The 12,401-nt window shown below is 43.5% G+C and overlaps 1 protein-coding gene across 2 annotated transcripts in view; it reads right to left on the reverse strand.

Annotated features, from left to right (window-relative positions):
• Positions 1-12,401, reverse strand: part of FAM120A (family with sequence similarity 120A) — a 3,065,969-nt gene that overhangs the window by 704,281 nt on the left and 2,349,287 nt on the right. For both annotated transcript variants that reach the window (XM_044078130.1, XM_044078129.1), the window contains one exon: positions 5,109-5,358. In XM_044078130.1, coding sequence (XP_043934065.1) covers positions 5,109-5,358 — 250 coding nt within the window. The remainder of the gene's footprint in view (positions 1-5,108; positions 5,359-12,401) is intronic.

Raw genomic sequence — 12,401 nt, forward strand, 5'->3', positions numbered from 1 at the left:
CGGACCCGAGAGGGAAGTGGGCTCTGACCGAAACTGAGTCGAAGACACACTGGCCCCCTCGGATCCGACGCATGGCTCTCGGGCCCGAGAGCTCGGATCCGAAAAGGGATTTGACAAACTTGAGGGCATGGCCGGAGTCGAGGTAGCGATAACCATTGGCACCGACTCTCTGACTCAGACTCCTCGGATCCAAAACCAGACAGTGGATTGGAGAAGGAGCTATCAGGGCAAAAAGTGGGGCTGAACTCCCCTCGGAGGGGGGGGGGGGGAGGCAGCAACACTCCCATCTGCAGTTGGGTTTGGAGAAAGCGACGCATCATCCGGTCCATATCGGCATCGGAGCGGCTACGGGTTGACTTTGAAGAGGAGGCCGAAGCTGGCCGGGAGGGCCGCCACAACGACCTCAAGGATGGCCGGGCCTCCTCCTCCGGCTCTGGGGAGAAGCGTGGAGAACGGAGCCGAGGGGAGGAAGGCCCAGAGACCTTCTTGGGCGACGAGAGCACTTTGGCAGGTGGGGCCGAGGGGTCTGAGTCAGCCCGCCGCTTGTGGTTTCTGTGCCTCTCTTTCTCTCTCTTTCTCCCTCTCTCTCTTTTTCCCCTCTCTACCTTTTTTAGATTCCCTCTCTCCCTGGGAAGAGGTGGAGGTTGAGTCCCAGCCAGGGGAGGGGGGACAGCAGGCTGAGCAGCCGCGGCCGTAGTCACCGAGGGAGAGGCGGAAGTCGTCGATTCCGCGGGTAGGAGAACCGCCAGAATCAGCTTATTCCTCCTATCCCTCAGGGCCCGGGGGGTTAAAGGCTGTGCAAATCTGGCAGCCTGAGGTCAGATGAGGTACCCCCAGGCAGAGGACGCATTGAGTGTAGCCATCCGCTGGGGATAGCTTATGCCCAACACTCAGTGCACTTAGAAAAGATGTCCTTTGGGGCCTCGGCCATGATTCCTAGATAAAGACACACACACGCCCCACACAAACACCTAAGGGAAAAGAGGGGCCTACTAGGAGTTAAACTACGAGGGAAAGAGGGAGTAAAAGCTAAGGGATTTAAACTATTAATCTAAACTAACCACATACACACACTATTAGAGAGATTTTTAAGCAAAAATACACTCACAAATTGCCTGAAAATGCTAGGAGCTCGAAAACCCGTGCTTGACCAAGCCGAGGCAAACGAGATCTGAGGATTGAAAGGAGGTCACAGGGTATTATGGGTAAGGAGGAGCAGCTTCGAGCTCGGATCTCTAGCTTGGAAAGCTGCCGGCTCGGATCCAGGTCGAATCCGATACCTACAGGTTGATGACCAAATGAAGTTAACTACTTCAGATGTAAGCTTTTTATATCTCTTACTTTGAAAAACCCTAGACCCAAATACATACTAATTATGATAACTGTGCTGCAAGTGGGCAGCCCTGAACAGCAGACATTACAGTGCGTGTCTTGGGGAAGGATTTTATGTCTGCAAACACAGTACTTTTTAAAACCTAGGTGTTTGTCTGCCATCAGAAAAAGTATTAACACAGCAATCAAAACTTTTCTTAGTAAACATATATGTTATATTAAACCCTTATAAAATTTTTTAGAACACTAACTAGAAAAAAAAAAAACACCAAAACATTCTGAAGCCAACTACAAATTACCAAATCCTAACAACCTAAGACTCTAATAGCTAACACTACAGTAAAAATCCTAAGTGGAGGAGTTAAAGGTAGGAAAAAAATAATGAAAAATCTTTCACTTGCTGGGAAATACTGATAGCTCTCTCGGACAGACATCTGGATGAATCAGACGGCAAACAAAATCTGAGATAAATTGGGATGAATTATGAGTAGGGGAGGAGTTAGAGCCTTGGGATCCAAATCTCTGAAAGAAGGTGCCAAGGTCAGATCCAACTGGATCAGACAACCCAAACACTGAATCAGACGAAAACAGATAAAATCAGAGCAGTCAGATTCTCAAGCATTATAGCCCTCTTGTCTTCTTCCTAACACACAGTAGTAGAAAACATACTATCATGCGCAACTTCAACAGTAAGTCACAAGACTCTATACTAACAAATGTCTAACTGAACTGAGGCACCCTTTAACATGACTTCTGGTCTCTCAAGCAACTAACTTGGTTTCTCTAAGCTATTTACTCTACCCACTCAATATAATACAACCAAAGGCATGGACTCCAAACTCAACTGTTTAATAACCTCTAAAGGATGTACCCTTCCTGCGTCTTAAGTGATCATCATCCCTTTATGTCACCAGAAAATGCACCCCCATTACAATTATGTCAAAAACCTATCCAAATTCGACCTGGATATCTTCCTCTCCACCTTAAAGCAGTGTCACTGAGTCATACTAAAACAGGTCCCACTAGATGCTGCAGTCAACAAATTCAATACGGTCTTTCTCAGTATACATAATTAAGAAGCCTCTCTAAGAAAAAGGTCATGAGGAAACTTGCACTGGGGATAAAATTATACACAAAACTCAACAGATGATGTAAGCCCTGGAAATCGGGCTCAGAAACAGAACTCAACATAACTATCACACTGTTAACATGCATGACAAAAAAAAATCATTAACAGAGCACCAAGTTAAAAAAAAATAACCCAGTCCTTTCTGGGCTACCATAAATAGGCTTCTCAAACCAGGCAGGAATGCCATCTCCCAGAACTACTAGAAACAGTTAATCATTCTTCTCCTACATAAAAGTGGAAACTAAACTGTCTTTTCTAACAATCATCCTATCACCATCCTCTTCCCCATTTCAAAGATATTGGAAAAAATGAGCCAACTCTCATATTCTCCATCACATCACAAGCAACTTACCTTCTCAACATGGCTTTAGGCCTAATCACAGTACCATCACAGCCCCTTACCTTTTCGCAATTCAATCTACTAACATTATAATTAAAGAAAACCAGTGGTCTTAATTTTTCTCAACCTCTGAAAAGCATTTAATGGTGTCTCACTCAAAATTAACACTCAAGACTAACTTTTCAGAATCTTCTACTTCTATGCAATGGTTCACGAGTTACTTACAAAACAGAACCCAATGTGTTCAATGGCAAAACTAATCCTTACTGCCTATAATTTTGTCCCAAAATAGTCTATCCTTGGCCCCTTACTCTATTTATAAATAAAACCCCACCCTCAGCAGCTTGCAGTTCCAACCTAATACAATATGTAATTGATTTTACCACCACCTGCCTGCCTCAACCATTACAGTTACAATCCTTCACACAGTAGCCATTTACATCCATAAAGAAACATGGCTACAAAGCTCAGAACATCTCTGAAACCCTAAGAAGTCTAAACATTGAATATTGTTCCCAACTCAATCCTCCCACCTGAAAAATGCCATCACCATCAAGTCATCCAATAATATGAAGACAAACTGTAGCCCACACAAAACTCTTAGGTGTTACCATGAAAGAAAACCTGAAAAAAACTGCATATCGAACAAATGGTGGAATGGGGGGGGGGGGGGCACACCTGGAGCTACGAAGCATATTCAGAGCCAAACCACATCTAACAAGTCTTCTCATAACCATTGTAACGCGGTATCCCCTACCTGGATTCCTATATGCTGGACTCATCTGCACCAACCTGAGCATCGCAATAATTCCAAAATTAGATCAAGGCTACAAATACCAAAAATTTGCTACTAATCTCGCATAGAATTCAATGTCTTTCCTTAAAGCAACTACATCATCTTGAACTAATAAAATTGCTCATATACAGCCAGCTAAAAATTGGTTCTCAAAATCTTCAGTCATCTTCAGTCAGACAGACAAATGGCAAGCTTTACATTCCCTTCTGTACTAGTGCCTCCCAATCTGCACTCTAAAAGACAAATTTCTATCACACTAAAAAAAAAAAAAAATATTCAGTACAGGCCTTTACTCCTGTTCCATATCCAAAATCTGGAACATGCAGGAAAACAGAAAATTGACTAACCAGCTATGCCAACAGTCAGCTCTCAAAAAAATGTGTCTTGTCTGTCACTGCTTACATTCCTGGCTAGCTATACTTTATCTGTGTCTACAAATCTAGCCATACTTATGCCGACTGCTCCATTACCTTAAATTAACCAATATGCATTTTTTTGTCTGCTTAATGTGATTGCACATCCTAAACTATATATCCCCGTGAAAGCATTTTAAAGCTAACCAAAAGAACAGTTTTCTTGACAAGTTCAAAGCATGTTTTAGGATGACCTAATCTTATAACCCATCAAACTTCCTGTCAGCATTAATTCATTATGCAAAGTTACTAGTCAGTCTCATTATTTTTATCTCCCTAGCATTTTGCCATCATTTCTTCCCACTGACTTTCCCAATGCATCAAAATTCTCTCCTACTGAAATGAGTGGTCTGTCCCCCCTCCAAGACTTTTACTTGTTAATGTATAAACTTCAGTTCTGAGGAAACCATGTTTGAGTGCACATTTCTAGCGGTCACTATTTTCAACTATGCTGGCCCAAACCTACCAACTCTCCCTATTGTGGAGGAACATTCCTATTTTCAGGCCTGACTTATTCTTCCACAGGCTTGATTTTTCCCCTTCAACAACAGTAATTTATGAAGCTGCCTAATACACAGAAAACCACACAACACCAATAATTTACAGAAATTATTAGCATTTCTTAGACAATATGATTGTATTTTTCCATAATTTTTGTTACCACTTTTAAGCACGTTTCTGAGAAGCATCCCACACCACCTGGAAGAGAGACGAGTTGTGTACTGGTATTCCAATATTATGGTAATTACTTGTCCAGATTTTTAGCTGGACGTTCCTACTTTTCAAGGACGTTTGTTCCTATTTTCAATGTCTGCAGGTTGAAAGGTATCATTTGAAGACATGCTCCACAAATCTGCCTTGAAAACAGGACTTAAATTTGTAATCTGACACCACTGTGACTTTACATTCACATTGTTAGCAATCAAAAACCTATCAAATAAAAAGAACACAAGTTTCATAGAGCATCTTTGAAACCGTAACAGTTTTAAATGCTTCCAACACCCACCACTACTACTAGCAATATCGACAGCAGACAATGCCAAAGAATGAAGAACATGCAAACCGCAGACACTCAGTAATACTTGCTAAACAACTTACCGCAATACACAACACAGCACCAAAAGGTGACTGGGGACAAGGGAGGGGTTAAGCATTGCTGGTGTGTCCGATCTCATGCAGGCCAAGAATGCTCTCATTCTTCGATTTTTATCTTCTACTGCTTTTCCCAACCACAATTTCTTCAAACTGGGACATGTCCACTCTCTGAATGCAAGAGCCTCCACCAGCTCAGGAGTCTGAAGAGATTTTCCTTTATATACTGCCCATTCCTTGATCAACACCAGTGGAACTGCAATAATAATAACAACAAAAAAAAGTTTTAATTTTGAAACACTAGCTATTTTCTTACCATACTAGTTCATCTTCAAGAGGCTGCTCTTTTGTGGGTTTCATGACTTGGTCCATCCTGTTTACTATTCCCATTTTACATTTTCTCTTATAAATTCCCATAATAGAGGATAAATACCACAAAATCTTGTGTGGTACTAAAAGAAAATTGACATGTCCTCGAGACTGCCAGTTACTCCCAAAACCAGTAAGTCAGCATACTTCCTGCAAATTAAGAAATCAACACTTACGCTGTTATAAACTGGTCTAAATAATAAAGCCGCCAGACTGGAAGGAACTGGAGAAGAGTGTAAAGGAAAAGAGAATCAGAAAGCAGAGTCCTGAGGTACAGAACTATCAAATGAGGCATGAATCCTGGTGATCTAGCCCAAACAAGAATGCTCAGCAAAGGTGTGAACTAATACCAAAATGGCAGTAAAATGGACATTTGCAACAGATATTTCTGAAGCAATCACTGTAAACAGCGACTTCTGACGGAGTTGGCCTTTTGACTGCAGCCTTTTTCAGTGGGTGGAAAACCAGCTCATTGCAAAAGACAACTGGAAATTGACATGGAAAGGATTTTGCTGGGGATAGCCATATGCACATCTAAGACTCACAACAGAGTCCTGTAATAGCAAGACTGAATGCATGAAAGTAGTGACAGTTGGCACAAAGTTCAAGATAACCGTTTCTCAAGAATTTCCCTTTCTGTAGGGCGCAGTGATCTTACAGTTTGTATATGAAAGGAGAGGGGATGAGAGGGGTGCAAACCCCCTCCCCCGCAACACGGGATCACAGGGGACTTGCCCCCTCATTGCAAAAATGACTTAAAAGGAGAAACTACAGTTATGTACTCGCCATAATGATAGAGCTGTGTTGTCTGTTTCAATCCTTTCTCAAGGTATGGGTCTTCAGAATAGAATCAAATTAAACTTCGGACACTTTCAAGTTTTGGATCTGATGCTCAGCCCCCTCCCCCCATTACCTATAATTCCCCCATGTTGACCTAGATACCTCAGACTGAGTTTGCTTGCAAAAAAAAAAAAAAAAGGAAAGTATATAGTGTCTAAAATAGAAGTAAAGAAACCAGCTGATACACATGGTCTTGATAAGTAAAAAAAAAAAACCTCTAGGAACCAAGTCAGCTATCAGAGTCCAGGAGTTAAACACACACAGTAAAAAAAACATGGAAGGGGGAAGCAGGTGGGAATTTGAGGAAAGACAGAAAAGTACAGTTGTGTACACTTACCATAAATGTAGATGTTCGAGTGTATTCCCTGTTTCAGTCATCACATTTGGGTTAGCTGCTTGCAGTAGCCCTCAGTTGGGCTGATTATCAAAGTCTTGGGTCCTGTGTCGGTTGCTGTCGCATCTTCCATGACGTCAGGTAGTCAGGGGTATAAAGCATGCAGCCGACGGCATTACATCAGTTTTTCTTGCCCCAGATGTCAGGTGCCCCCATAATGGGAAGCAATTATATACAAGGTTACACATCCAACAAAAAAGCAAATACACCAAAAAGCTTTAAGCATAGTAAACAAGAATAGAGGTACAGTAAATAGAAGTCAGGGGGCTGGAGGGAGGGTAACCAGGACTGCAACAGTGAATACAATCGAACATCTACATTTATGGTAAGTGTACACAACTGTACTATGTTCTTTGTGTTTCACTGTTGCAGTCATCACATTTGGGTAGATTCCCAAAGCTAGGGATGGGAGGAGGTAATTAGATAGCATTAGGACGAGCTATAAGGCCCTACAAGACTGCAGTGGCAAAGCCAGCTCTGGATTTAGAAAAAATTGGCAAGTGGTAATGCTTGGAGAAGGTATGTACAGAACTCCAGGTAGCAGCTTCCAGGAAGTCCCTGGTAGGGACACCTCTGAGAAAGGCTGTCGAGGTAGATGCAGCCCTGGTTGAATGTGGTCTTATCCCCTTGTGGGGTAGGTTTTCCATGGTGCTTATAGCAAAAATTAATGCAATGGCCTATCTACTTAGAAATGGTTTGCTTTGAAATGGCCTTCCCTCTGCCCCTGCAGCAAATGCAACCAGCAGCTGTTCAGCTTTCCTGAGAGGTTTAGTCCTGTCCAAGTAAAATCTAAGCTGTCTATGCACGTCCAAGGAGTGCAGTATTCACTCCCCTTTGTACTGTGGATTAGAAAAGAAGGTTGGCAAATGAACTGACTGATTAAGGGCCACACTGGATACCACCTTGGCCATGAAGGAAGGATTGGTCCTGAGGGACACCCTGACCGCATGAAAGATGATGAAGGGCTCCACTGCCATGACGGCCTGTAATTTAGACACCCTTCTTGCTGAAGTGATGGTTAGAGGAAGGCTGTTTTCAAAGAAAGGAATTTCAACTCCGCATTTGCAGCTGGCTCAAGGGGAGGTAGAGTGAGCTTTTCCAATACAACGTTTAGGTCCCAGGCTAGAGTAGGGGCTCTCCTGGGTGGTCTTAAGTTTTTGGCCCCTCTGAGGAACTGCTTCAGCAGAGGATAAGAGAAGAGGGGTTGTTCTGTATTGTAATGAGCTGAAATGGCTGAGGTATGAATTTTCATGGAGGAAACAGAAAGACCCTTGTGAAGCATCTCAGTTAAGTATTAAATAACCTGAGGTAAATTGGCCGCTGCTGTGCCCATCTCCCCTGAGTTTAGCTCCAGGAACAGACTATTTTCCATTTTTCAGGATAGGATTTTCTAGCAATAGGCCTCCTTACCTCCAGAATGACATCCATCACTTGCTTACTGAGGGATGGTAATGGAGAGATCAGGTAATTAGCCAGGCTGCCAGTTCAGGGTTTGAAGCTGTGGGTGCAGAATCTGGTCCTCCTGCTGGGACAGCAGGGCAGGGGTCTGAGGCAGGTGCCATGGTGCTAGCATTTACACACTGCGCAAGAGGGGGTACCAGTGCTGGCATGGCCAGTCTGGTGCAATCAGTATTGTCCTTGGTTTGTCCTGTTGGATCTTTAGTAGTACCTTGGAGAGGAGAGGCAGAGAGGGAAAGGCATAAACGGATAGGTTTTTCCAGACGAAGGACGTGCAGAATTTGTCCAATTGGTAGTTCTGGGGCAAGGCAAACAAGTCTATCTCTAGGCGCCCCCATTTGTTTCTCAACATGTTGAATATCTTTATTTCCAGTTTCCACTCGTGTGGGTCCATGAGATTTCTACTTAGGTCGACTGCCAATGTATTTAGCTTTCTTGGCAGGAACTGAGCCTGTAGGCGCACTTGGTAGCTCAAGGCTGTGTTCCACAGAGTCATGGCTAGTCTCCAGAGAGGGTATGAGTGGGTTCCCCCCTGCTTGTTTATGTACCACATAACAGTAGTGTTGTCTGTCTTTACCAATAATTGTCCTGGAAGAATGTGGTCCTTGAAGGCTGTCAGAGCATTTTGTATAGCTAACATTTCTTTTTGACTGATATGCAGGTGCATTTGACATGGGTTCCATTTGTCCTGAATGCACTTCCCTGCCAAGTGAGCCCCCATGCATAGTCTGATGCGTCTGTTGTTAGGGTTTGGGCGGCAGGGGGTAGAGTGAATGGCAGTCCCTTGTTTTGGTGGCAGGCCTCTGGCCACCAAAGGAACTATCTGTAGACAAGTTATGATAGGAATCGTTGATTCTAGATGCTGAGAATGTTGACAACCATAGGCTTTTTAGATACCATTGTAGTTTCCTCATATGCAGTCTTGCGTATGGAATTAGTAGAATGCAGGAGGCCATGAACCCCAGGGCTTGCAGTATTTTCATTGCAGATAGCTGGGTCTTTGCTCCAGTAGTCTGAAGTAGGCTGTCAAATGAACTTGTTTGTCTGGCGTGAGGTAGGCCATCTGGGAAGTTGTATTCAAGCTTGCTCCCAGGAATACAATTTGTTGGCAGGGTACAAGATGTGATTTATTTTCGTTTATGGTGTACCTCAGAGAAGTTAGCAATTTCTTAACAAATGCCAGATGATTTAATAGTATGTCCTGGCTTTCTGCCTGAATTAGACAACTGTCCAGGTACGGATATATCTGAATATTTCTTTGCCTGCAAAATGGAATGACTGGAGATAGGCACTTTGTGAATACCCTGGGCACAGTAGATAAGCCAAAGGGCAGTGCAGAGAACTGACAGTGCATGGAGCCTGCTTTGAAGCGTAGGTATCTTCTGCAAGATTCCCTTATTGGGATGTGCAGGTAGGCTTCCTTTAAATTCAGTGTTGCCAACCAGGCATCTTTGCCTAGCATAGGAAGCAGCTGAAGAAGAGTTAGCATTTTGAATTTTGGGATTACCAAAAACGTAATTAGGATAGACAGGTCCAGGACAGGACGCCAGGAATCGTCTATTCTGGGTACTAGGAAAAGTCTTGAGTAGAAACCTTGTTCCCATTCTTCTTCTGGGATAGGTTGAACAGCCCTGATGCTAAAAAGAGAGAGAACTTGCTTTTGAGCCTCTGCCCACTGATTTGGGGTTGTAAGGAGTGGAAGTGGAATCTGTATCCTTGGGAAACTATATTTAAAACCCATTTGTCCTGGGTAATGAGTTCCCAATTTTTTGCCTGCACAGCAATCTTTCCCCCTAAAGGAACAGTCAGTTGTGCACGGCTTGGAAGATTTAAAGTTAAATCATTGAGACAATTTACCATAGGGGGGAGTCTTACTACTTCCTGCTTTGGAAGTGGGAGACCCCCCCAGTGCTTGGTCCTGTGAGTACCTTAGGACTGAAGCCTGGTTGTTCTGCTGGTTCTGGGTTTGGACTGAGAAGGCCTGGAAGAGGCAGGAAAGGACCAATTATTAGAGGGCCAATGCCTACTAAATCTGGGAGGCTGTACTTGCAGGAAATCTTTAACGGTTTACATAGATTTAGCTTTTTCCTCCAACATTTTAAGTACTTATTCTGCTTTGTTGCCAAACAGGCTGTCTTAGTTTAAGGGAGCATCCAGCAATTTAGCTTTAACATGATCTGGCAAAGATTGCTCCTTAAGCCAACCATGCCTGCTAAGTACAGACCCAGTGACAGCAGCCATGCAAGATGCCTCTAATGAATCAAATCCACATTGCAAAGTATGTTTTCCAACTTGTTCAGCAGAATGGATTAAATCCTGTAAATCTTTACTTTCAGCACAGTCAGGAATCAACATCAGTTTCTGTTTAAGCAATCCAATAATATGCTACTGATACTTTAACATATGAAACTGGCAGTTTAAGGCCCTAATGGCCAGGGTTGCAGAAGTGTAAACCTTCTTACCCCATCTATCCAGCACCCTGGAATCTCTATCAGAGGGGGTAGGATTTTTGGCAGTAGTAGTCTTAATATGCACTTGGGTCCCTGTGAAATGGTCTCAGGATCCGCAGTAGGATTTTTAAAGAGGAACTTGTGAGAGTCAGGAACACTGTAATGCCTATCAGGTTTTCTGGGAGCAGAAGATAGAGAGTCAGGGGCCAGGCTATATTCCGAGAAGGCATCATCAACAATGTCCAGTACAGGAGGGATAGCTAAATGCCTGTGTTGGGGCAGGAGTAAGAAATCCTTAAGCCTTTTTTTGGAGTCAGAGTAATCCTGGCTTTCCCAGCAAAAATGCTCCCTAAGAGTATGCAAGGTTTCACCAAAAGAGAAGTCCTCTGGAGGGGAAGCAGAGGGAATGGAGTCCTCTGCATCAGAATCCTCATAGGTAGATATGGGTAATTCCTGGTCATCAGAGGAAACAGAAATTTCAGAGTCCTGATCAGAAGAATCAGAAGGAAAATCAGTCCTAGGTCTCTTAGAGGGGGAAGGGTGGCTTCCCCTGATTAAAGTAATAAGGTCTTCAGCCATTCTTATTTGTTTGTTAGGCATAGGGGCCTGACCATGCTGTCTGGGCATCGGTTTTCTAGGCATGGATCGTGTTTTAGGCCTTGAAGAAGAAGATGGTGTCAGTTTAATATGCAAGTCAGTAGGCCTGAATACACTCTCAGAAGCTGGTGCCTGCACAGCGGCTCCAGACCCATCCGTGGTAGAGACATCCGCAGATTTCACAGTCGAAGAAGCATCTCGCGGCATACCGAACTCCGAATGGGTCTCAGTAGAGGCCTGCAAATCTGAAGCAGCGGGCATCAGGGGCTGAGAAAGCACCTCAATGAGTATCGGTGAACTGGCGACTAGCTTAGGAGAAGCGTCGTCAGCAGCTTTGGACCTATGCAGTCTGTGTCTTTATCTTAGCGTTTTTTCAGAATGTCGGTAGTCAGGTGGCTTACTGAAGCCATTTCTGGATAATTGAACAGAGTACCAAAATATTTAGAAGTGTAAATAAACCGACAACGAATAGTTCAAAGTTTGAATATGGCACAAAACCGACAGCGAGGTACGTTGTGGTCTGGGCCTAAGCAAGGAATGCAGTACGAATGAAAATCTTTATGAGGTATTTGCTTTCCACAAGAAATACAGTTAACTTTTACTGACATCAGTTTAGAGCAAGAAAAAGGTTCCCAATGGGCTACTTAGTTGAAGACTTTGGTTCTGAAACTCAAAAACGAAAATTTCAATAGTCGGTTGACCGGCACTTGCGAACTGCTTCTGCTTCGGGCACCGCACGGTGAGAAAGACTGATGTAATGGTGCCGGCTGCATACTTTATACCCCTGACTACCTGACTTCATGGAAGATGAGACAGCAACCGATGCAGGACTCAAGACTTTGATAATCAGGCCGACTGAGGGCAAGTAGATAACCCAAATGTGATGACTGCAACAGTGAAACACGAAAAACATCAGACAACACAGATCTAGCATTATGGTGAGTGCATAACTTTTGTATGATGATGTCTTTTCCGTACATTTCTTAATTTATGGGACAAAGTTCCCAGCTACTGTAACACTTGGGTGGTCTTAATGAAGGATAGTCTGAAGCACAGCTAAACCAAAGAAGGCTCTTGATCTGGATTACATGTCCAATTTTCAATGCGAATAGAAGGTGTGAACCTTGGACCAGGTGGAAGCAGCACAGATGCCATCAAGAAATACTCTGGAAAAGAAGGCTGTTGACTAGG

The sequence above is a fragment of the Protopterus annectens genome, chromosome 7.part0 (assembly GCF_019279795.1).
Source record: "Protopterus annectens isolate FY-2018-M chromosome 7.part0, PAN1.0, whole genome shotgun sequence".
Lineage (NCBI taxonomy): Eukaryota > Metazoa > Chordata > Ceratodontiformes > Protopteridae > Protopterus > Protopterus annectens.